Genomic DNA, 24,039 nt, shown 5'->3' with positions numbered 1-24,039 from the left:
TGACCCCGTTTCTACCTTGATCTATTACCTCAGTAAACAGTATGATGTTCACTTAGCAAATTATGGTCGTATTTAAAGTAAAATAGACACTAAAGCAGGGTGTGCTGTAGGACATGGCTACCTTGTAACTGACAAGTCACTATCACGGCGACTGTCCATCAGGATAGAGGCACAGCAATGACCATGCTTTCCAGCTTCATCCTGTTGTTCACATATGGTCACTTCAGGCTCCAAAAAAACCCAAGATGGTGTTACTGCAGTCCATCAAGGCTGAAACCTCATGCCACAATAACAGCTTCTTTGCTGGCCTCATCAACAGGGACCCTCCCATCTCCCTCCCACCATAGATAGCAAGTTACATTAACATAAATCATGACATCTGTACATCTGCCCCAGTGCTTTACATTGACATAGATGTTTTGGATTAGTATTTCCGCATACTGCACATTTTCTTAACACTTGACACTGAACTTTTGCACATTCCTTGGTCAGTATTTTTCACATTCCTGCACAACACAGCTCTTTCGTTTCAAAAGCATATATATTATTAATATTCTCTGCTCTTTTGCAGTAGTTGCATTTTATCTTTTCTCTATTTTCTCTCTTTCGTCTCTGCTTATTGTTATGCACCAAAATACCAGGGCAAATCCTTTTTTATGTTAAAACCTGCCTGTTACTTGGGTGTACCAAGTGTTGAGCGTCGTTAATGTTATTCTGTTGGTGATTGGGTACGAAGTATTCAGGAAATAATCTAGCTCTGTCTTGCAACGCTAGTTATTGAGTCTTTAAATCCAAAATGAGGCCAAACGCGTGCCTTTCATGAATGAACTACAAACAGACTCAAGCATGTGCGCACTTGTATACTGTCCGGGTGCAGCACTGTGCCTTCGCGGTTGAGTTCCGCCCTTTTCGTTTCGTCGACATAACATTATTTAATAGTGCCTAACATAATCACAAATATAGATTTTTGGTATTTGTGACTCTTTTGAGAATCCTAGACGATCATAATAGCGACCCTTACGTGAATCGATGTCTTCACCCACCCCTACTTATTTTGCCAGACTGCTGCACTTGGTTGTCATGTGGTTAGCGCCCTTGGTTACCACTTTTCACCCATCATGCATCACTGCTAGCTAGGCAAATTGGGTAACTACAACTTGCAAGTGCAACATAACGAAGCGTTACAGCTGGACATTGATGTTATAGTCTGACAGTTACCGTAGCTCTCTCTTTAACTGAATGAGTAGAATAGAGAAACATTGATTGTACGCATCGAACTTTTACGTAAGGTAAATATGCCCAATGTTAGCCATTAGCTGCATTGCTAGTTGATGGCAATATTAGCTAAACGTCAACCCGTTAATTTAGTTGCCTTGTCAAAAAAAATGTAAACGCTAACGTCTGCATTGTAGTATTGCTGAATAATTCACGGGAATGTTAATTTTAGTCGGCTAATCACCGTGTTCACTAGATACATAAGTCGGCTAAGGTACTAATAATATTTTAAGGACATTTCAAAGGGGTCTTACTTGGAGTTACAACCTGTTTCTAGGTGTATGGACGCAAAGAAGAGTCAACTTTGGTGAGTGACTAATGAAAGAATGGAGAAGGAACAGCACAACACTGTCGTCTTCAATTTTTCGAAAAGAGAGCTGTTTACTACAAACAATGGATACAAATCCATGCAGAAAAGGCTCCGAGCTCAATGGAAAATCCAAGGGTAAGACCCTTCTCTGTTGTCTTCAGGATAGCTACTTGTTTTGGATTGAACCAATACATCTTCCATAGTTTTGCTGTAATGTTGAGGAAACCCCTCAGCTGCTGAGTAAAATGCTGTCTTCCTTAGTCTGAAGGAAGAGCTGGCTCTGGAGAGGCTGAAGGGCGTCAAGTTGTGGATAACTGCAGGTCCGAGGGAGAAGTTCACAGCATCAGAGGTGATGTATCAAAGGGGGGAAAGATGAAAAATTTCAGTTAAAAAAATAATTAACATGCTTAAATATGTTTGATTTCTATATAACTGTTCTTGGAATGTGAGATCGTAGAAATGGAAGCTTACTGGGAACTTCAGAATGAACTTTTACTGTGCTGCTTCAGATTTTCACACATTTGTCTCATTTTGTTTCAGCTCGAGGTGTTGAAGCAGTACCTGGATGGAGGAGGAAATGTCCTGGTCATGCTCGGTGAAGGAGGAGAAATGAAATATGACACCAATATCAACTTTCTCCTGGAGGATTTTGGAATAATGGTCAACAATGGTGCATATTAGAATTTCTTGAAATTGACATCATCCACACAGTTAAAGTATATGTATTTTTGTGACAACTGTATTGAATTCTGTAGTGTTTTTTCTTTGTCTTCATCACTACTGTAGATGCTGTGGTGAGGAATGTGTATTACAAATACTTCCATCCCAAAGAGGCGCTTGTATCCAATGGTGTACTGAACCGGTTTGTCTTGACAACATGTATTATTTAACTTGCACAAACACATCAATTTTATACTGTATTCAAATCAGGCCCTGAATGTTTGCAGCCTGTATACAGTATATGTATTCAAATTTAGTTGTTATAAATGTATTTCACTTGAATAAATTAGATTGTAACCTGATGCACATCAAAGTCACAATCGTTTACCTTTTTCTTGTTTAGAGAGATCAGTCGGGCTGCTGGCAAAGTGGTCACCGGAATCATTGAAGATGAAAATGTTGGAAACAATGCACAGTAAGAGATCAACTATTAGTACTGCATTTCTATTTTGAGGGGTTTTTAAAAAAACAAAACAAGCGTTTCTGTCTTTATTTGTGCAGGGCTCTCACATTTGTGTACCCGTATGGTGCCACACTGAGTGTGATCAAGCCTGCTGTGGCTGTGCTTTCAACTGGCTCAGTCTGCTTCCCCCTCAACAGACCTGTCCTGGCCTTCCATCAAGGAAAGGTCAGAGGCGCAGTGTATTTTTAATACTAAATCACAGGCCATAAAGTACTTGTGATGTTAATTAATGTCTTTTATGTCTCATGAAGGAGGCTGGCAAGCTGGCAGTGTTAGGTTCCTGCCACATGTTCAGTGACCAATACATAGACAAGGAGGAGAACAGTAAGATCATGGTGAGTCAAGTTGACATTTAAATATAATTTGTCAGCTAACAAATCAGCAGTGTAGGAGAGTATTCTGCTGTCCCGTGGAATTTGTTGAGTGTCAGTTTTTGTGTACAACAGCCTGTTGTTACATTTCATTCTAGGATGTTGTGCTCCAGTGGCTCATGACTGACAATATTCAGCTGAATCAGATTGATGCCGAAGATCCAGAGGTGAGGAAGTATACTTGACATGAGAATGTTGTCATTGATATTGTCTATTAGATGAGCTGACATCCATCTTGTCTAGGGCTGCAACTAAAGATTATTTAATTATCAATTAATCTGCAGATTGTTTCCACAAGTGTCAAAAAATTGTGAAGAATGCTCATAGGAAGAGGTACTGGAAGAACGGACATCTAACTTGGAGATGTGCCGACCATGATGAAATTACAGATAGGAAGGAAAATAGTCTCGTGTCCGTAGCCTCAATGCAAAAAATGCTTTAATATAATTACAAAGCTTTGACATGAGTTGTCCTAGGGATATTCAATGACGCAACAATACCCTTAAGAATAAGACTCATGTCGAAACTTTGGCAACTTATGAAAGCACTTTTTGTCATCGATAATTTTCCAAAGCCCAAATGATTCTTCAAATTGTTTTCTTGGTCCAATCACCAATCCATAAGACTCTTCATTTACTTTCATAAATCACAAAAAAGCAGCAAATCCTTACATTCATCAAATGTAAAAGCTGGAAACAGCAAATGTTTAACATTTTTGCTTTGAAACATTATTGAAGCAATGAATCAATTATCAGTTGTTGGTGATAAAGTTTCTCTCAATCTGCCAATCTCTGTAGCTCTTACCTTGTCCTTCTGTCCTAGATCACAGATTACACCATGTTGCCAGACACGGGGTGTTTGTCAGAGCAGCTCAGAGTGTGCTTACAAGAGGGTGATGAAAACCCCAAGGACTTCACCTCTCTCTTTGATATGTCTTTGTTCAATTTGTCAACTGACACTTTGCCCCAAGTCATTAGGTGAGAATGAAACATGTCACCCGGGTGTGTCACTGCTCTGTATTTCTTCATTGCTAAAACTTTTCTTAAATGTTTTCTGCAGTGCTTACAAGCAACTTAACGTCAAAGACGAGCCACTTCAGCTGATCACACCACAGTTTGAGACGCCTCTGCCTCAGCTTCAACCTGCTGTAAGTTTCAGTCCTGCATTTCTGTCCCAGACAGTGTTTTGTCATACTTAAACTGGCATAAAAGGTTTTTGCTTTATGAAGTAAATGTTGATTGCATAATGTCATGGCTACAGAATGACAAACTTTTGATTGGTTTTCCTGGGATTTTGTGCAGCTAAAATGTTATGGGAACAAACATTTTGTTCACAGCCTCACAAGCTTACACCCAGAACTGTCTTTTAGGTCTTTCCACCAGCATTAAGTGATTTGCCTCCACCCATGCTGGACCTGTTTGATCTAGATGAAACATTCTCTTCTGAGAAAGTGCGCCTGGCACAGCTCACCAATAAATGTAAGTTCTGTACTTCACTTAGCCAAACTTAACTGGATAGGTTTAGGCCCTATCCACCTATATAAGAATTTCTTTTTGATCACTGAAAACGGACCCTTTTTGGAAAACTCCTTCCAGGGTGGAGCTATTCAGAAACAGTTTTTATAGTTTAAAAAGTGTAAAGCTGGAGGGTTAGTGTTAGCCAACCCTTGGACAGAAATTTGGAGACAATGATGTAGACACACATTTGCTTCCTAAATAGAATCTTAGCATGTAGCTTCATTGGCAAATGTAAACCTGGAACAGGTGATATGCATTTTCAGGTATGCCTAATTGTTTTTGAAACGCTCATCTGGGTGGTATGATTGATTTTTAACTGGTTCCATTCTCAGGTACGGACGATGATCTTGAATTCTACGTGCGGAAATGTGGTGAAATCCTGGGAGTTACTCCAAAGTTGGATAAAGATCAGAGGGATGCAAAGCACATCATGGAACACATTTTCTTCCAGGTTGTAGAGTTCAAGAAACTCAATCAGGTGAGACACCCTTAAAAACTCCTACAACTGAGTTTATTATGTATCATTGGCCTCTTCTAAAATGCATTTCCCCTCTTACAGGAGCATGACATGGACACTGAGGCACGATTTACCCCATTGTGAGTGGAGTCACAAAACATTTAAGATTCTCAACTCTGTTCTTTCAATATACTGTACCATTACCAAGCAGATGTGAGTGTATCTTCAGTAAAATGAGATAATGGACTGTTACAGTTGTGGCCTATGCTCCATCAACATGGTACTGCAGTGATTAGAAACTGTACATAAAGCTACTATTTTTATACATCTTTCCATTGCATTTCATCTTGGAAAGAAATTGTTAAAATACACTTGAGAAAATAAAGTCACTTTTATTTAAATATTAAAATCTTTAAAACATGGTGTAGTATTCTTTGCATTAATCCTCACACATGGATCCTGTAAAACAAAAAGGGAGATAGAGTATGGTTTAGCAGTTTTTGCCGGAGCAAAAGAATTATTCAAATGGATAGCTATGCTGAGCTCCTTACCTTCACATGTACATCCAGTGTTTTAACTCAAATCCTTTTGTCCTTGATGCATGGTGAGTGCAGAGGCAGTCTTGTACCGCTCAAAATCCCATCCTTCTTCCTGCCAAACCTCTGAATTATCCATGATGAGGGTGGTAATGGAGGGACATTCTTGGCCACATCAGGGAGAAACTTCAGCACGTGAATGTTGTGAAGTCTGTGGTTTAGGACTCCATGTTTGCTCCAGAGCACTGGACTCCATGAAGGGTTTAGGGCTGTTGCTCTCGGGTTTAATCAAAGACACATCCCATGACATTTGAGAGGCAGTGAGATCATTGTTCAGCTGGTCAAAAAAAGCAGCCTTTTTCTGCTTTTGAAGGAGCACTTGGGGAGTAGAAGACATTCCTTGTAAAGGCACATTCAGGTGACAACTGTCAGTGTCTTGAGCATTTAAGCTGCTCATTGAATAGGCCTGAGTGGGAGAGATAGCATCTGAGGACAGGTAGAGAGAAGCCAGGATGGACAGTCTGGCGTCAGATCCATCAGCTACTGTGTCATTGGACACTCTTGATGTGGACAGTTGTTCCAGCGACAAAGCAGACAGCAAACTCTGCTCCTCAAAAAACTTCCTGTCAAGCTCCGATGGAGATGAACACTCAAAGCTTCTCATATCTAGGAGGATAAATGTTAGATACCACTTAGAATCACATCATCTGATCAGACTTAAAGGAGTAAATCTATCTTGAGAATAAAAATGGTTTTCTTACCTTTAATGACAAAAGCTTTCTCCATTGTTTCCTCTGGGCCACTGCGTGTCTGCTAAGCTCCAGGTGGGTTTTAAACTGTTGAAGCCGCTTGTTAATTGACCCAGCTGGAAGCTGAGTAGGTCATCAGTGTGGAGGAGGTTGGGTAGCATACAGCCTAGAAGAAGTGCAGATATATTTTATGTATGGTCAATTTTTGTTTTTATATTTTTTCTATCAATTTTTTAGTAAAATGTTAAGTTCATTATGTTTTTTTAAATAGTTTTTTTTCTTATAAAGTTTGGAAAAAAATCATTTTTTTTTTAACTTTCCTGAGCACTCAAATAAATAAATGCAAGGCTCCAGCTAACAATAATCTATATCACTGAGTAATGTATTGATTATTTTTTTAACTTTTAAATTAATCAGTAACTGTAAGAAAATTTCTCATTTTGAATAACCAGTATTAAGAAATTTTGACTGATAAAACTAACTTCTGACAAACTAAAAACAAAACCTTTATACATCAGATATGGGATAATTGTTTTCTAAAAATTATAATAAATATAATGTTTTTTTTATTTTCCATTATGCATTCATAATTATCATTTAACAATTATAGGTGGGGGGGTTACATGACAATATACTGTATATAGGGCAATGTACAGGATTCAGGTTGTCACTATATCGTAAATTAATGTATAACCCTTGAATGTATTACCCTAAGTTTGCTGATTGAACATTTTTGTTTAAGATAAGCACTTTTTACTTTAGATTTTATTTTGAAGCTCCCACCGGAAGTTTTCTATGCAGCCTCTTGACCCTGCGCGCACATCTAATGCGCATCTACGTCACCATCCAGTGTCTACGATAGAGAAGGGCGCGAGATAGAAATCCAGGAGCGCGGATAACCCGGGCGCTCCGCTCCAGCTGGTTACAAGCTACAACCCGACCACTCAACACAACAGCACCGAGCCTCCATCACCACCACCGACCACGTCATTTAGACAATAAACCTGTGGAATACAACCGTGTGATACTGAATATACATGCACATGACGTACAACAGCAGCAGGACAAATCACCGTCTGACCGTAACAACAGAAACAGAGGGAAATGTCTTGGTGGCCGCGCGGGTAAGATGTGAATCTGTGTTATCTGGATTAACAGTATCGTTAGCAGTAATTATTTTATTACAGACGAGTTTAACATTAATATTTAACTTTACGGTTTCGATGGCATTCAGTTGGCTAATGGTAAAGGTTTGATTTTTGACCTCCAACTTCCCATGACTACTTCACGGACCCTCGTCTGTGCCGCCCTTTTCGAAGAAACTTGATAAAAAGGCTTCAGTACTTGATTTAAGAGACACTCACAGCGATCAAGTAAACATGTCATACTCTGTACCGACCTTATAATTCTGGCAAACAGTAGTTTATAAATGTGAGATTGCCGCTAAGAAGTAAACCTGATAGTCAAGTTTTCCTCGCCCCACCACCAGGGCGGGGGTGAGGAGCTAGTTTCTGCTTCCACTGTCAGCTCACCACAGCTGTTTGTTTCTCAGTGAGGATGGAGAGGAGGCCATGCATCAGGACACTGACTCTGATGTGGCAGAGCAGAGGGACGGTGGGAAAGTGAAGGTGAAATGGACACAAGAGGAGGTGATTGCCTGGACTTGTCCCAGTGATTTGCATATTGTCTCAGGGATTCTCAACCTGTAATAATGGCTGCAGAGGCAGACAGCAGACATAAACATGCATGTTTTGTGTTTACAGGATGACAAACTCAAGGCGTTGGTTCAGAAAGTGGGACCCAATGATTGGAAATATATTGCCAGCTACGTACCGGTGAGTTTGGTTAACTATTTGGTCTTCATAGTAAGCCTTAAGGCGCCATGTCCACGTAATGTCAACAGTAATCCCACTCAGTGTTTAGAGCTATCGTGCATTTGTTTTGTTTTGCTCAGAGTCACACTGAGCACCAGTGTCAGCACCGTTGGTTTAAGGTCTTGGATCCAGAATTGGTTAAAGGTCCATGGACCAAAGAGGAGGATGAGAAGGTAGGTGACATGTTAGCTAACGGTGCAGGGGTTTAACAGAATAGTATATTCAGAATGAGTTGTAATTCAGGTGCATTCCCCTCATTCCTCAGGTTATAGAGCTTGTGAATCTTTACGGCAACAAACAGTGGGCAATGGTAGCCAAACATCTGAAGGGCAGACTGGGAAAGCAGTGTAGAGAGCGCTGGCACAACCACCTCAATCCCAATGTGAAGAAGTCATCTTGGACGGCGGAGGAGGACCTCATCATCTACAAGGCCCACTGTCTGCTTGGAAACCGCTGGGCTGAGATCGCCAAGCTGCTCCCTGGAAGGTAAATACTGTCCATCAACGCTGCATCAGCTCAGAAGATGACTTTGAAATTGCTGACATGGATTTCTGCGTGGAAATGATTTAAAATGTTATCATATTTATTCACAGAACGGATAATGCGGTGAAGAATCACTGGAATTCCACCATCAAACGCAAGTTAGAGATGGGCTTCTACGCTGGGGAGGTCTTTAGGCCAAATGAGCTTGAAGAGCTGTTGGCCCGTGTTAATAAAGATGTGCAGGTGGGCTGTCTTTCCATGATGTTCTTCTCTGAAATTGATACAGTGTATGGACAGTATTGTAAAATTCTGTTTTCTGATCCAGCAGGTGTCCAGTTGCTCTCAAGATGTTGCAGACAAAGAGCCAGAGCAGAAAACACATCCCTCAGTAAGCATCCAGTCACATTTGAAATGTGTCACAATTTAAATTAAGGGTAGCTTTGAATAATTTAATCTCGTTGGAATTGTTTTTAGGGGTCGGTAAAATATTGATATGGCAATACATCGTATTGCTTCCTCTTGCTAGACGATTATTGCCAGATATTGATTATTGACACGGGCAGGCTCTCTAAAACAGATTCCCCTGACAGTGTGACTCACCAGAGACACTACTCCATGACTCCTTGTGTTGTGATGTAAAATTCTGTAATCTTAATTTATACAGATTGAAAAGGATTTAGTGACCCGTACTTGTATCCTTCCTTCAAACATTTTAACTCCAGAACTGTTCTGTTCTCTGGCATCCCAGCCTTTTGCCAGGTTATGGCTATTTTACATTGGAATGATGGTACTCATGGACATTGTGTCAGTGTGTTAAAGAGGCATTAAGCTAAGACTCTATGCACTTTTGTACACATGGTTTCATCTCAGTTCATGTCAAATTCAGGGAAACTGACCCTATAATCCAACGCATAAATACAGAATTTGTGCATTTTACAGGATATTGTGATGTATCGTTAGATGATTGTCTTGCAATGTATCAATTATAAGCAAGGTCATGATACTATTGTTATCATGGGCAGAGTATTATATTGTGAGTTTCTCTGTGATTCCCGCCCCTGCTTGTTATGAATAGAATCTACTCGAAAGAATATCTGTATTACACTGCAGTGATCGTGTTTTAAATGTCAGTATTGACATAGTTGTTTACTATTTCCACCAGCTACAGGAAACATTGGTCTCTGCCCCTGTTAAAGTCCGACCCAGCGAAGCAGGGCCGTCAAAGGCTGAGTCCTCTCCAAAGGAGAGTTTAAGCCCCAAGACTGAAGCAGACACGACCTCAGGAGACATGAGCTGCTCCAGCTGGGTGGTGGACAGCTCCGGCTTTCTCTCCCCTAATGGTCCAGCACTGAAGGAAGTGCTGGACATGGTGGATGGGGTAAGTGTCCCCAGTAACCCAACACATAGCATGTAATTTAAATGTGTACCCAATAGTTGATGCTGCTGAACTGCAACCTCTTTACAAAATGTCTCTTCTATCAGGACCTTGAGGGTTGGTGCAACCTAGCAGCCTTTGACCTGCCAGAGGAAAGTCCGAGCCCAGAGCGCCACCAGTTCCGTCTGGAGGGCAGCGCCTTGCAGGAGTTGAGCAAAGGCAGCAAGGGGGAACTTATCCCGATCTCTCCTGGAGGGGTCACTCCGCCCTCCATACTGAACCACAGAAGCAGGAGACGCATCGCCTTGTCTCCCGATGCCAACAACTCCATGACTCCCAAGAGCACTCCTGTCAAAATCTTGCCCTTTTCTCCATCTCAGGTAGGTAACATGATGCTGTAGCATTGACCAGGGCAATGTCACATGAGACACTCTACTAACTGCAGTGTGTTGTTCCAGTTTCTCAACATGTGGACCAAGCAGGACACTCATGACCTGGAGAACCCGTCCCTCACATCAACACCAGTTTGCAGCCAGAAAGCCATTGTTACCACACCGCTACAACGTGACAAGACGCCGCTCACTCAGAAGGAAAACTCGGCGTAAGTGGTGTAAAACTAGTGATATGTTTATAGATGGTTCCATTTTGGATCGGGTTTCTGATCTGCAATAAACATGGATTCATTAAGCTCATCAAGTCTATTATCAAACCTGTCTCCTCTCGCTCTTTAATTATAAGCAAAGATCAAATAATCATCTTAAGCCATTTGAATCTGATCAATTTCATAGCTCTGAATCAGGATATTTGGAGTACATTTCTCATTCTGTCCAGGAGGCTGTTTGTTGCATGTGTCAGATACACTTAATTAACATTTCATGTATTAACCTGCTCATTTTAAGGTTGTAGCTACAGACTGCGAACATTAGTTTCTTACAAATGTGGAAAGGTAACCTAATACAATCTGATAAAGATACGAGTTCCCTAATCGATGCTGGAGTTGAATTTGATTTTGAACCTCCGTGTTTTGTTTTCATGTAGATTTGTCACACCCAACCACAAGTCCGAGCTCTGCACAACCCCACGGACTCCGACGCCGTTCAAAAATGCCATGGAGAAGTACGGTCCTCTGCAGCCTCTGGTAAGCATCTGTGACTGTCAGTGAAAAGTTATGAAATCAGTCAATGGTTTTATCACCGCTTCATTAACACTACAATGTAATGTGTGTGTAATGTCAGCCCCAGACTCCAAATCTTGAAGACGACATAAACGAGGTCATCCTAAGAGACTCTGGGATTGACTTGGTTGTTGTACGCTCGACTCCGCCTGAGCAGAGACGCAAAACGATGGTAACTATGAGTCAACTTTCAGAGTTTAACACTTGTTTTAACGTTTTAATCCACTGTTAAAGGTATACCATAACATTTTTATGTATTTGTGCTTGATCATAGAGCCATCATGAGACATAAGGCAACATAACAAAACCTCATTCAAAAAATGTGCTTATTCAAAAAACAACTACTGTTGTACATTCTTACTTATTGCTCACTGAATATAAAAACTTTTGGAACAACAGTTTTTCCGGAAGACCACTGAAATTAGACCTCTGAATTAGCTCTCCAACTCAATGTTAGTGAAAATTCTGTTATAAATGAGATGTGAAAGCATCAAACATGCATTTTAGATGAAGTAGATGTGTACACTTGGAAATAATGTCATGAAAAAAGTTCAATTGAATGTAAATTAATGTGTGATGCAGGGGTTTTCTATGCTGAAGAAATTGTAAGCAAACATTGTGATTCAATCTATTGCTCTGAAGCTAACGTAACAGCAGCTAGCCTAGATGTGAAGTTCGAGTTCAGCCCTCTGTCAAGGTGCATGGTAACACTTTAGCCCAGTGTAAATTTAGTTTATGGTACAAGCTAGACCTGTGGTGCAAAATAAGTAAGAGCTGGAAAAGTGTCCTCAAACGTCTACTTGTTAGTTTTTTTGTGATCAAGTAAAATGCTGCAACTCTTCAGTGTATGTATGTAAACTAACACTGTAGATTGTCGTTAGAAGGTGAATCTTGTTCCCCTTTCGTGCTGGCCAAAAACCCACTTACACTCGCTAACGTTTGGCTTTTGTGTGCAATGTGAATGGAAATTTTACTCCCGGCTCAATTAACCCTGCAGTTGTCACGGTTATTTATCGCCTCTGGCTCAGCTGAGCTATAATGTAAGCGTGACACTCCTTTTTAGGCGCAATGCTGTGACATTTGCTGAAGTTAAGGCTGCTAACTATCTTTCTATCTGTCCCTGTCGAGCAGTGCTTGATCATTGCTCAATCAGGCCTGAGTTTAAAAGAGGGACTGCAGTTAAAGACATTAAAAAAGTAACCATTTCATGTGCAACTCTCATCAGAGATCAGAAAGAAGCAAGATATCTCACTCACTAGCAACTTCCGTTATCAGCTCCTGGAAAAAATTATGTATATAATTTAGAATATTAGCGATTAAGACTTTAAAACAAGTTTAATGCCTTCTGGATGTATTCTGATGAAGTATATGATCTGCTGCTTTCTACTGTTCACTGTTTTTCTGGTGCCTTCGTGATGGGGGAAAAAAGCAAAGGCAAACTCGTCCACTGGCAATGTGAATGGAGTTCATTGCAGATTATAAGTGGGTTTACCCGCATTTAAAAAAAACCTACAAATACACGCTAATTTCGGTGTAAAAGTGGTTATCGTTTGACTGCTTGGGAGTGTTGTGTACTTGCTGTTTTTCAGCTCTACAATGCTTCACGTTCACACATTCACACCTTGGAGCTTTGCATTACAAAGACAGTGGTCCACTGTTGGTCAGTAGGCAGCTGCACAGGAGTGTGAAATCCCCCGTACTATCACTTCCCCCAAGCAGATATATCTTGGCTTCTGCTACCACTGCAATTCAAGAATGCTTTGAACCAATATATTTCAGCTTCCATGCTATAACCTTGATGAAACCTGCTTCTGTTTATTACCTGAACTTACTGTTATTGCTGTATTTATTTATTTATTTTTATTCCTAGCATCGGGCTCCTATGAAGAAAGTGCGAAAATCATTGGCCTTAGATGTCATGGACTGCCAGGTGATGCCTAAATCCAGACGCAAGTCCCTCAAAACTGAAGTCAAACCCAGCATCAAGGTAAACAATGTGCAAATGTATTAGTTATTAGCCTGTCCCTAGATTTAATGCATCTTAACAGATTCTCCTCTCCGTTTTTGGCCACAGGAAGAATCCGTGTTAGTTCCTCTCAACTCCTCCTCGTTTTGCAGTAAGCAGCATGAAAATATTCTGGATCAGGGCTTCCTTTTGGGACCAAGTGACAGCGCAATATTTCCCAGTTCAGTGGCTCCCGTTCCAGTAAGTTCCAGCTTTAACTTTAAATGGAATGAATTCCTTCATCAATGAAAAAGTATTTTAACATGACTTTTTTACTTTGATTTAATTCTGCTGTGATGATTTTTTTCTCTTCAGATGTCAAAAGAATGGGAGACGATTGTCTGCGGACAGACTAAAGACCAGCTCATAATGACGGAGAGAGCACGTCGCTACCTTCGCTCACTAAAACCCCACGCTACCAACCGGGCTCTGATTCTGTCCTGAGACTTCAACATGTTAAAAATACACAACTTAATATTGCTGTTGTCCCCTTACTTTTCGCTGTTGTAATTTGTGATGGGGAGAACATGACATACGTAGGTTTAGCACAGTTTTTGAACAAGTCATTATTAATCAAGCTATCAATAATTTGAGAGAATGGAGCTTTTAGATTTAGTCTCACTCCAGAGGCCTATTGCAAGGTTTAAAAAAAATGAATTCATCACAGTTCATTGTATTGTTGTCATTTAAACATGTTTGATTAGAAGAATGAATGTAAAATTGAAAAATCACGGCTATATACTTATGCTATCACTGAAAAGACATGGTTTTACATTGCATAATGTGTCTGTAATGTAACAGTTTTAAAAGTTTGAAGAGTACAAACACTCAGGTTGCACCTCCATAGCTAAAGTTCTGTTGTATAATATGTGAATATGGAGTAAATTCAGACAGCTTGATCAGGAGTACATTTAGAGACAAGGGATCAATGTTGAAAATGTCAAGTTAGCATTGTCTGTTCAGCATGTGTGTATAGATTTATAATATAAATCTCAATACAGATTAAAAAGGAGGGCATCACATGAGTTAGATTAGACATCTGGAAATGTAAGCACACACAAATAATCCATCAATTTGACTTACTGCTTACTGAGATACAACGAAGTGATGAATATACTTGGGAAGGTTTTATGTTGTATCCAAGTTGTTCAGATATAATGGAGGCATTGAAGGCGTACCAATGTTGATGGCAATGGTATAATGTTATTTGGCACTGTTTGTAAATATTTAGTGTTGTATGTTTTTACTTTATCTTAAAACATTTTGTTAAGAATTGTAATTAAAAAGCCTATAATATGGCCAATATACATTTTCCTCCTGGTATGAATGCAAGGCAGCGTCATACTGTACTGCATATCAAACCTTTCATTTAACATTTGGCTAGTTGTGGTTTTATTCAACCTGGATGAATGTCTAAAACAGTTCCACTTAATATAAAGATGTGCTTAACACAGGTGATTGAGAGCAAACAGTATTGTCTGTTACAGAATAGTGTACAGTTTCATATTTCATCTTAGCAAATGGGTAAAGTTGTTTCAGGTTGATTGTCCATTTCCCTGCTGTTTTAGTGCCTGGAAACAAGTCAAAGGACAATAAAATACTTCCAGATGGAAAATTGTTTTGTCATTTCTTGGATGCCTGTAACCTACTTAAGATTATCATAAATATCAGCTTCAATTAAATTCAGAACCCTCTATTAGGATTTTTATACATGTCACAATTTATGTAGGTTTATGGGCCTTATATGTAGTGAACTCTGGAGTGTTTTAAATGTTGAAACATAGGTATATCTTGAATACAAATAGTTACATATTTAATAGTTTCAATTGATGAATGATTATAAAAATAAAAAAATGCTTTGAAGATAAATAATAATAAATAAAATGTCCTACTTGTTTTGAATTATAAATACGCCGTAGCCTACTTATTAACATTATAAATGTGGTAATAGATTGCTAATACAATAGTCATGAAATCATCATTATTATTAAATGGTGCACAGCGTGCAATTGTGCCAACGTGTACTTTTAAGACATTGCTTTATTTTGAAATGTCAAATATACAACCGGATATTACACTTGTGATGACAGCTCACTCTCTGAGACACCGGAAGCAATCGTCGGTTTTGGTGACGCTGCATTAGACTGCAAGACATGGACCGGTCTAGTAAGTGAATTTCTTCTTAAATTTCAGATATAATATTAGAAATGTGTGTTCTTCGTGCAATTTACCTTTTGTATGCCATTTAGGAATTGCCTGTTTCAAAATTAGTGTAAAAATGGCACGCGGCGCGTGAAGTGAGTTGCTTCCTACTGACGTTAGCTAGCTCGCCTCGTTAGCTTAACCTGCAGTGAGCGAGCGAGCGTTATGTCAATGAATGAATTGATATCGTGAGAAGAAGTAGTGGATTATAAAATTGTTTTATAGTTTCCTCTCTTCGGTGGTAAAAGATAAATACACATTTCGACCGGCCGGCAGGTTAACTTGTGTAACTGTGTCCGCAGGGTTGCTCGGTTTGTTCCTCCTCAGCCTGGCTCTTGCTGGAGCTCAGGCGCTCACACCGGCGCACTACCTCTCCCTGTCTGATGTGTCCCGACTGCAGAACCTCCTGAACCAACAATTCACCGACCTGGAGTCAGCATACTACTCTGTTGTTGGTCTGACCAAGCTTGGAGCAACTGTTCCCGATCAAGACGTAAGAAAATCATTTATGCGGTTACTAGTTATAATAAAGACGAATGGGCTCTTGAAATATACATTTAGTCATACACGTTCAGATATCTAAATAATATATATTACATGAAGTGTTGATGCTCAGTGTTCTTAAATATGTGTTTTTGATTCCAGGGAGTATGCCAGTTCGTAAAATCCCAGCTGGACCCCACTAGTGTTGACTCTCTCTTCTTTGCTGCCGAGATCAGTCAGGCCATTTCAGGATGTGAAGTATGAAAATATTGTTATTGCTTTGGTCTTTTTTATCTCTCCTATAGCCTTTCATTACAATCAAATGCATTTTTGGAGTATATAAGTGTGTAGCTGTGTTGGACAAAATAGAACAAATGTGACCTTTTCTCATAATAAATCATTTTGGGTGAAACATGCATACTTGCTTCATGATAAAGATGTTAAAACCATCCCTAATATGATTTTTTTGAGAGCAGAATAACCATATAAGATAATTAGTTTGACCTGAACATTGATGTGGCAATGTGGATGTTGCTGTACTATTGTGTGAACTGCTAAGAACCAAAATATTGATTTGAGATTTTGTTCACTTCATAGATCCCTGTGTCCAACGAAACCCGTGACATCCTCCTGGCAGCAGTCAGTGAGGACTCCACCATGACTCAGATTCATCGGGCGGTGAGCGCAATCGGCTCTCTGGGGCTTCCTCTGGCTTCTCAGGAAGTTGTCGGTGCTTTGACAGGTCGCATCAACAAAGAGGACAATGTCATGGCGTAAGTGTTAGTTATGTTGGTTAAGGAGAGCGGCATTATGTGTGGAGGGTCCTACAGTGATTGTACAAATGAGTGGAGCAATTTAATTAACAATAAATGTATTTTCTCTTTGGACAGTATCACTTTAGCTCTGCAAACAGCAGCCCGCCTGTCCCAGCAGGCAGAGCTGGGAGGAATTCTCGAGGAAATTGAGGTGAGCTCTTTAACTTCCACCAGGTGGTGCTGTGCCCCTTTCCTTTGACTCAGAGCAAGACTGACTGGATCCCTCATTATGTACCACCTCCTTATGTTTTTAGCAGAATACATTTTAACCTATTTTTTGCTATCTTTCTCTCAGGACTTGACCGCTCGTTTGGATGATCTTGGTGGCATCTACCTCCAGTTCGAAGAGGGACTTGAAGTGACTGCCATGTTTGTGACTGCTGCTTATTCCCTGTCAGATCATGTGGACATGGAGCCCCCTCTGAAGGAGGTATGATCGCCGTCTGTCAGCTGTTTTTTCATGTGTTGGTGTTATCTTTCCTCTGAAAATGATAGACGATGTGTTCTCCCCACAGGACCAGGTCATCCAGCTGGTGAACTCTATCTTCAGCAAGAAATCCTGGGACTCTCTGGCTGAGGCCTTCAGTGTGGCGAGTGCCGCCGCTGCTCTCTCCAGCAACCGCTTCCATGTGCCAGTTGTTGTTAGTGCTCAGGGCCCGGCCACAGTGTCCCACAGCCAGCCAACCCTGCAGGTGCAGATGCTGCTACTCAATCCAGCTACAGTCCTCTGCATGGTGTTTAGTCACCTAATAGTGACCCTGTTTCTCTGTCTCATGCACAGCTCCTTGTCACTGATGTCATGTCTCAACCTTTGGCCTCAGCCAACGTGCTGGTGGAATCTGCATACGCTGTGGCCTCCAAGAGCATCATTCTCAGCCAGGCACCGTTCACACTTAATGAGTATGTATCATTAGAGTGATAGGTGTTAGCTTTATATTATTTACCAGAGGTGTGGACTCGGGTCACTCAACCTGACACAATCAAAATAGACTTGCAACTTGACTTTTAACACCAATGATTCATAACTTCACACAGGCATTATTTAAATGGTGTGGCACGAATCACTTAATTTCAACATTCAACTAATGAATTCCCAGGATGTTGACGCTAAATTCCTCGGATCCACTTTGTTTGAAACAATCAAACAGCATCCAATTAAGTTGCATGAGTGAACCATGAAGAACTAACAAGTTGCAAAAAGAAAGGTTAGTTGAGGCGCTGTTTTTAAATATGGCATTACATTCTGTGAAGAGCAAATTATGACTTTAGGACTCGAAATTCAAAGTTTGGGATTTAGGAATTGAGTGCAAAGACTTGAGATTACTTGTCACTTGCACAACAATGACTCTGTCGCAACTCTGTAATTTACCCAGGACCCCCGGTACTTAAGAATTATTGCAAAAGCAGGAAAAAATATACACATATGATATTTTGTTAACTCATCTGAATGTTCAGCTTAGCTTAGCATATTAAGTTTCTTTCATGGTTGTACCTACTATATCTACTTATGTTAATCTAGTTTGAGGTGTTTAAGGCAATATTCTTCATCAGTACTTCCAGGTTTTGATAGGACATGCACTATTTTTCTTTTTTCCCCAATTTTCAGTGGCATCTTTGAACTGAACTTCATGTCCAACCAGCCAGCCAGTGGATATTACCAGTTTACTGTTGCAGTGACCGGAGACAGCCGGCTGGTTGCCAATCATGTTGAGGTGAGGTGGTGTTCGGTGTCCTAGGTTGGCAGTCAATCTGAATGTGGTTTTGTCACTTTGTTTATGGATTTGCATGCTGCCCGTATTTGATGTAACTTTATGTTTTGCTTATGTCCACCCGTAGCTTAAAGTGAAAGTGTCCACTGAGGTGGCTGTCACTAACATGGACCTCTCTGTGGTGGATAAGGACCAGAGCATCGGCACAAAGACCAGCAGGTTAGGAGACAAGTTTTATAATTGAAACCCTTCTTTCTGAGCTTTAGTAGCATGATAATAAAATACTAAATGCTTTTGTGTTTTAAATGATCCAGGGTGGACTATCCTTCCAAAGCCAAGAGCTCCTTCACAGCAGACAGCCACCAAAACTTTGCTATGTCCTTCCAGCTGGTTGATGTCAACACTGGAGTGGAGCTGACCCCACACCAGGTGTGTAATCAGGGTGGGACAAGACACATCAACAGCAAAATCTGGAGAAAGCTGTTGGCTGTTTCATTATCACTGTTGTGACCACACATGTATATCTTGTTAGCCAGAACAGTCATGAAAAAACTTCGACCAGTTAGGAAAAATAAGGTTTCCAATCCTGTTTAAGATTAAGATATATACATTTTGTCTGTCACAGACTTTTGTAAGACTGCACAACCAGAAAACTGGCCAAGAGGTCGTGTTTGTGGCTGAGCCCGACAGCAAGAATCTGTACAAGTTCGAGTTGGACACAGCAGAGCGGAAATCTGAGTTTGACTCCATCTCTGGTACCTATTCCCTCTACCTCATCGTTGGGGACGCTACCCTTGAGAATCCCATCTTGTGGAATGTGGTAAGTGTCTCTTCAGCCTTGGTGGCGCTAATGAGGATTATTTACTCGTGTAACAAGTGCTCAGCCAGTCAGAAGTTGATATTGGGCTCTAACGCTGAGTTGTGTTCTTTTAAAAGGCTGATGTGGTTCTGAAGTTTGTGGACGAGGAGGCACCGGCTACCATCCAGCCCAAGACTCTTTATGTACCCAAACCAGAGATCCAGGTAATACTCATGTTCTCCTTATTCCCATCAGATAAACCACTCATTTTAATCAGAATAACTCATTTCTAGCCAAATTACTCCTTATTTATATCAGAAGAATTCCTTATTTGCATCAGAATTACTCCTAACAGAATTATGCCTTATTCCTATCCATTTAACTCCTTATTTATATCAGAATAACTCCAAACAGAATTACTCATTTCTAAAAGATTAACTCCTCATTACTTTCAGATTATCTCCTTCTTTATATCTTAAATCTTTTTCTTACTTATATCACAATTCTCTTAATTTCTATCTGAATAATTTATTTTTTATGATTCCAGCAGTTTAAACTCTCCTCTTATCTCTGCAGCACTTGTTTAGGGAACCAGAGAAGAAGCCTCCCACGGTGGTTTCCAACACCTTCACTGCACTCATCCTGTCTCCGTTACTGCTTCTGCTCATCCTGGTAATATTGGAAAACTAACTTTGTGCAAAATCAGTTCAACTGTAGAGCAACTTATTTATGGAAATGATTTACACACCATTAATGTTATTTAAAGGCACACCTAATAACAAACCTACTTCCATCAATACTCAAAAGCTTTTTTAATCGAGCATTCATCTTTGTTATTATAGTTGTAAGCACAGTGTTCTATTTTTTCTCCCAGAAAAGCTCTTCAGTAGGAAGCCTTCGTACATAGTGAATGGGGCTCCAGTACTGCATGAATATAATGTTTGTTTTAATTATTTTTTTAATTTGAAATCACAAAAGCTATGGTGTATTTTTTTCCCTGCCATTTGCAGTGCTGAGTAATAGTTATTGTTGTGGTGGATCAGAGCATTGTGTGCTTGGTGGTAAACAATTTGTCAGCCCTTTTGTGTGCAGCTCTCGCAGAGGATCCAAATCACATTGTCTTTTATTCTCCCTCTCGTCTGTAGTGGTTTAAACTCGGCGCCAACATTTCCAACTTCAGCTTCTCTCCCAGCACCGTTCTGTTCCATGTAGGACACGCAGGTGAGTCCCTATCTTTGAAATGAAATGTTTTTTTTCCCTAATGTGATTGTTTTACAGCCTCTTCATCTACTAATCACCTGCTGTTGTTCAAGATGATAAGTGAATTGCAGTAATTACAGTGTGTGACATTGGGCATTATTATAATTAATTATAATTATTAATTTCAGCTATGCATTATTCATGAACTTCCACACATAAAATCTTTTAATGAGATATCCCCAAACCACAAACATTTCTCAAACGTTCTCAGTTTTGTACATCACAGTCTAGTTACTGTCAGAATTTAGTTAAAATTGCAGGAAAATGAAAACTGAATGTGCGTTTTCATTGACTGTACATATTCAAATTATATTAATAGTCTAAGAAAATTAAAGAAATTATTCAGAAGGAAGAATAGGAATTTTAATCTCAGAAATTATTTCAAACAAAAATGGTTAAAATTTGATTCCACAAATATTTTTTTAATAATTATGAAGACTGCATTGCCGTCTGTAATTAAATTTTAGTCAAATAAAAAGAGGGAGTTATGAAGTGAAGGTCAAGTTCAAGAAGTATAAAATGTATGCTACAATATGTTTCTGAAAACATTTTAGGTGACCAATAGGCAGTGTAGCAACAGAATCTCGGCTTATAATTAAGTTTGGTCGGTCACCCCTCACTTGATTCAAGAAAGAGGAGCAGGTGTTTCTCTCTTTGTGTCCGTGGATGTAGGCATAAAACATGCAGAAGTACAATCTAATAACTCTGGTAGCTAAAGATTTTTCAAAGACGTCTCTTAAGCTTACTAATTTTGTTCATTTTCAAAAGTCATCTGCGAACTTTCCCTCTTTATGAAAATCACGTGCCAAGTAGCTTTAACCATACAGACTCGTTTTGTTTTTGGTGTCTTTGGCCCATTCTTAAGCTGAGTATATGTTTGAAAACACTATATTAAAAGGGTTAGTAATATATTCATGAAAACATCGTCCTGTCTTCTAAATATGGAGTGACGCATTATTAAATATGTACAATAAAAAAAAAATTGAAATAAATTAGAGCACCCCACTCGCTTGTAGAATCACTGACACTAGGGATGTTATATTACATTGTTGTTGTGGGAGGCACCTCACGATTTGATTCAGAGGGCTACAGTGTAATTATAAAACTATTACTGGTGCATCAACTCGGTTGTTTCATTTCAGCCATGCTGGGCCTGATGTACGTCTACTGGACCCACCTGAACATGTTCCAGACTCTGAAGTACCTGGCAATTATTGGCGGCGTAACTTTCCTCGCTGGGAATCGCATGCTGGCCCAGAAAGCAGTGAAGAGGTACGTCTCCCAATGGTGCCTGGCACAAATGATTTCTAGAGAGTCCTTCATCCCAGAGAGAAAGCCTAGCCCTCTTTAGACGACAAGGACACGGGATCTTTGAGGCCTCTTGGTAGTTCTTAGCCTTAAACCTGAGGAAAAGTGCCTATTCCATATCAGTAGCTCCTCAGTTGGTCCCCAGAGGTTGACTTCAGTGGCAGGAGAGCTAGCATGTACTTAGATCAGGAGAGAAGCGTGGCAGCAAGATCTGTCAGAGTGATGCTCTGAGTGGGCAATTTCTTCACTATCAATATGTAGAGCCCTCAAAGGGCCCGAGGGAGCAATTTGAAGCCTGTGACACTGACTCCTGACATCACTCTAGAATTGTTCACTTTTACTTCCTGTTCTTAAGACAGCCCATTTAACCCTTTAAAGCACGTAGATTATTGCAATTAATGATTTCACAAAATATCCAGTGAGGACTTTATTTTCCTTCTTTTCCTGCTAGTCTGTCTCCTTGCAGCTGTGTCTCTTTAACCCCTCTATCCACCCCTCGCTGTCTCTTTGCTCCTTTTCAGGATTGCCGCAGAGCAAAGTAGTAGGTTGGCAAAGTATAGGAGCCTACGATAAAGCCCCCCATTTGTAACAAATGAGTCGGTCGTGCTTCCAGGCTGAAGTAAGGGCATCCTCAGAGAATGCATCTCCATAATGGCTGGCAGCGTGCATGGCTGTGTGGTGCTCACTCATTCTAACTCCCCGAGCGTTCACATGTACTTGCCGCCCTCCCCCTAGTTTGCCTCTCACTCATCTCACCATGATCATTACAGCCATATCCATACCCACACTTTAATAATTCCTCCACTGTGTTCTGTTTGACTGACATATTTTGTGTTCATGAGTCAAGGTGTGCATCATCCAGATCTGAGACATTAGTCATGAGAGTTTCCCCGTGTTCTTGCCACCATACATTCTGTTTGTTCTTGAAGGGAGCACATTTAAATGCATGATCGACCCTGTATGTGCTTTGAGAAAGATGAGCTATTAAAGACTCCGGTTTGTTTTAACTAATGTTTGTTTTTTTTTCTCTTCCACAGAATTGAGAAAAAATAAGGGCGGGAAAATTAAAAGAAGACACTGACAAAGCTCATTTTTGTTTCCAAGGAGTCATTCAACGAAGCATCAAATCAGACTTTAAACACGGCGTGGCAGTTCAAGAACCCATTCAACAGTTTAAACATGCAGTTTGTCTGTGTTGCCAAATGGAAGAAATCGAGATATCACAGTGTCTCCGAGGACAAACGCTCACCTACTGAGGGCTGTACAGCCACTGATCATTGCACTTCATCTTCCTGTGAGATTTTTTTTCTTATTGTCCAACATGCCAGTGTTTTCTAAGTGAGCTGGGATTTTTATTTGTGGTCTCTTGATGGATTTTTTTCCCGTTGATTTGTGGATTTTCTTTTTTTTGTACATTCCTCTCTGTTGTTGCTCAGTGCCCATTTCACCTCATAACAGAAGCTGTTAGTCAACATGTGTCGGCTGATAAAAACTATTGGCAGTAGCACTGATTCTTTGGTCATTACTAACTACGTCAGTGTGTTTGCTTCTATGGTACATCAGATGTGTGGGAGAAGTGGTAATCTCCTATTTGATACAGAGTAAATGTCCCCCTAGAAAAAATGTTAATAAATAAATATGGGCAATTTGAGGATATGATGTTTTTGTAATGAAGGAGAGGAAATAAAGAGTCTGAGGTGAATTGAAGTTTCTTGTCTTTCTTTGGTAGCAGAAAAAGGGGACTGAAACATTGTGGGCTCAGTGGAAAACAAGTTGGGGAGATTCATGAGCAGACGTGCAAGATATTTTCCCCTAAAAAAAAAAGTCAACACCTGTTGTATTGTTAAAAGGAAAAGTTCACCCGAAAATGAAAATTAAGTCATTATCTTCTCACCCCCCTGCCGATGGGAAATGGCATAATCCAAGTCTCTGGAAGCCCCGAGATCCCAAACACATTTGAAAAGTTGCATTAACACCCTCAACCAGCAATTGAGCTTATGCACCAGCTTTAGATGGTGTGCTTGCTAAAGCTTTTAGCTTAGCAGCTACAGTGATTTGGGTGTACAGAAGGGTGGAAATAATGTCAAGCTGTATGGAGCCATTTTTTTTTCTGTTCAGTCCCCATCTCCTTCAGTTGTTGTTATTTGGAGAATA

General features: G+C 40.1%; 3 protein-coding genes and 1 long non-coding RNA gene across 7 annotated transcripts; 3 read left to right on the top strand and 1 right to left on the bottom strand.

Moving 5' to 3' along the window:
• Positions 1 to 816: 816 nt before the first annotated feature.
• ift52 (intraflagellar transport 52 homolog (Chlamydomonas)) lies at positions 817 to 5,534 on the top strand. The gene is made up of 14 exons (XM_073467480.1): positions 817 to 1,289; positions 1,553 to 1,720; positions 1,847 to 1,934; positions 2,126 to 2,255; positions 2,372 to 2,447; positions 2,649 to 2,720; positions 2,807 to 2,933; positions 3,020 to 3,103; positions 3,238 to 3,306; positions 3,962 to 4,116; positions 4,199 to 4,286; positions 4,509 to 4,617; positions 4,989 to 5,134; positions 5,216 to 5,534. The coding sequence occupies exons 2-14, from the start codon at positions 1,602 to 1,604 to the stop codon at positions 5,255 to 5,257; spliced, it is 1,305 nt and encodes a 434-aa protein (XP_073323581.1). The 5' UTR covers positions 817 to 1,289; positions 1,553 to 1,601; the 3' UTR covers positions 5,258 to 5,534.
• On the bottom strand, positions 5,486 to 6,502 carry LOC140997536 (uncharacterized). Its single transcript, XR_012179373.1, has 3 exons — positions 6,411 to 6,502; positions 5,665 to 6,315; positions 5,486 to 5,572 (listed from the first exon to the last, which is right to left on the bottom strand). It is a non-coding gene; the product is annotated as an uncharacterized lncRNA (long non-coding RNA).
• Positions 6,503 to 7,305: 803 nt separating this feature from the next.
• On the top strand, positions 7,306 to 14,914 carry mybl2b (v-myb avian myeloblastosis viral oncogene homolog-like 2b). 4 transcript variants are annotated; one of them, XM_073468677.1, is made up of 15 exons: positions 7,306 to 7,522; positions 7,951 to 8,047; positions 8,162 to 8,233; positions 8,353 to 8,445; positions 8,538 to 8,758; positions 8,866 to 8,998; positions 9,084 to 9,143; positions 9,918 to 10,133; positions 10,238 to 10,510; positions 10,589 to 10,731; positions 11,169 to 11,268; positions 11,366 to 11,476; positions 13,175 to 13,291; positions 13,379 to 13,510; positions 13,625 to 14,914. In XM_073468677.1, exons 1-15 carry the CDS (start codon positions 7,503 to 7,505, stop codon positions 13,751 to 13,753), a joined length of 1,917 nt encoding a protein of 638 aa, XP_073324778.1. In that variant the 5' UTR covers positions 7,306 to 7,502; the 3' UTR covers positions 13,754 to 14,914. The 4 variants fall into 4 exon arrangements, with proteins under 4 accessions (XP_073324778.1, XP_073324780.1, XP_073324779.1 ...); XM_073468679.1 differs by having other exon boundaries at positions 7,340 to 7,522; positions 9,924 to 10,133; positions 13,625 to 13,832; XM_073468678.1 differs by having other exon boundaries at positions 7,419 to 7,522; positions 9,081 to 9,143; positions 9,924 to 10,133; positions 13,625 to 13,832.
• Positions 14,915 to 15,407: 493 nt separating this feature from the next.
• rpn2 (ribophorin II) lies at positions 15,408 to 23,587 on the top strand. The gene is made up of 17 exons (XM_073468199.1): positions 15,408 to 15,475; positions 15,814 to 16,004; positions 16,157 to 16,252; positions 16,592 to 16,767; positions 16,885 to 16,960; positions 17,105 to 17,239; positions 17,325 to 17,501; positions 17,591 to 17,709; positions 18,416 to 18,521; positions 18,646 to 18,737; positions 18,833 to 18,947; positions 19,144 to 19,338; positions 19,455 to 19,541; positions 19,894 to 19,989; positions 20,463 to 20,538; positions 21,720 to 21,849; positions 22,923 to 23,587. Exons 1-17 carry the CDS (start codon positions 15,463 to 15,465, stop codon positions 22,936 to 22,938), a joined length of 1,896 nt encoding a protein of 631 aa, XP_073324300.1. The 5' UTR covers positions 15,408 to 15,462; the 3' UTR covers positions 22,939 to 23,587.
• Positions 23,588 to 24,039: the final 452 nt, after the last annotated feature.

Source organism: Pagrus major, chromosome 6 (assembly GCF_040436345.1).
Source record: "Pagrus major chromosome 6, Pma_NU_1.0".
Classification (NCBI taxonomy): Eukaryota; Metazoa; Chordata; class Actinopteri; order Spariformes; family Sparidae; genus Pagrus; species Pagrus major.
Note: the sequence above shows the minus strand (reverse complement) of the source record. Positions and strands in the feature narration are given on the sequence as shown.

Coding starts and splice junctions, on each gene's coding strand:
- ift52 (XM_073467480.1), top strand. CDS start 1,602: ATGGAGAAGGAACAGCACAACACTGTCGTCTTCAATTTTTCGAAAAGA. Junction 1,935..2,125: donor AGAAGTTCACAGCATCAGAG/GTGATGTATCAA, acceptor ATTTTGTTTCAG/CTCGAGGTGTTGAAGCAGTA. Junction 4,618..4,988: donor GGCACAGCTCACCAATAAAT/GTAAGTTCTGTA, acceptor TTCCATTCTCAG/GTACGGACGATGATCTTGAA.
- mybl2b (XM_073468676.1), top strand. CDS start 7,503: ATGTCTTGGTGGCCGCGCGG. Junction 7,523..7,950: donor ATGTCTTGGTGGCCGCGCGG/GTAAGATGTGAA, acceptor TTTGTTTCTCAG/TGAGGATGGAGAGGAGGCCA. Junction 11,269..11,365: donor ACGGTCCTCTGCAGCCTCTG/GTAAGCATCTGT, acceptor GTGTAATGTCAG/CCCCAGACTCCAAATCTTGA.
- rpn2 (XM_073468199.1), top strand. Junction 16,005..16,156: donor CAACTGTTCCCGATCAAGAC/GTAAGAAAATCA, acceptor TTTTGATTCCAG/GGAGTATGCCAGTTCGTAAA. Junction 18,948..19,143: donor TGGAGCTGACCCCACACCAG/GTGTGTAATCAG, acceptor TGTCTGTCACAG/ACTTTTGTAAGACTGCACAA.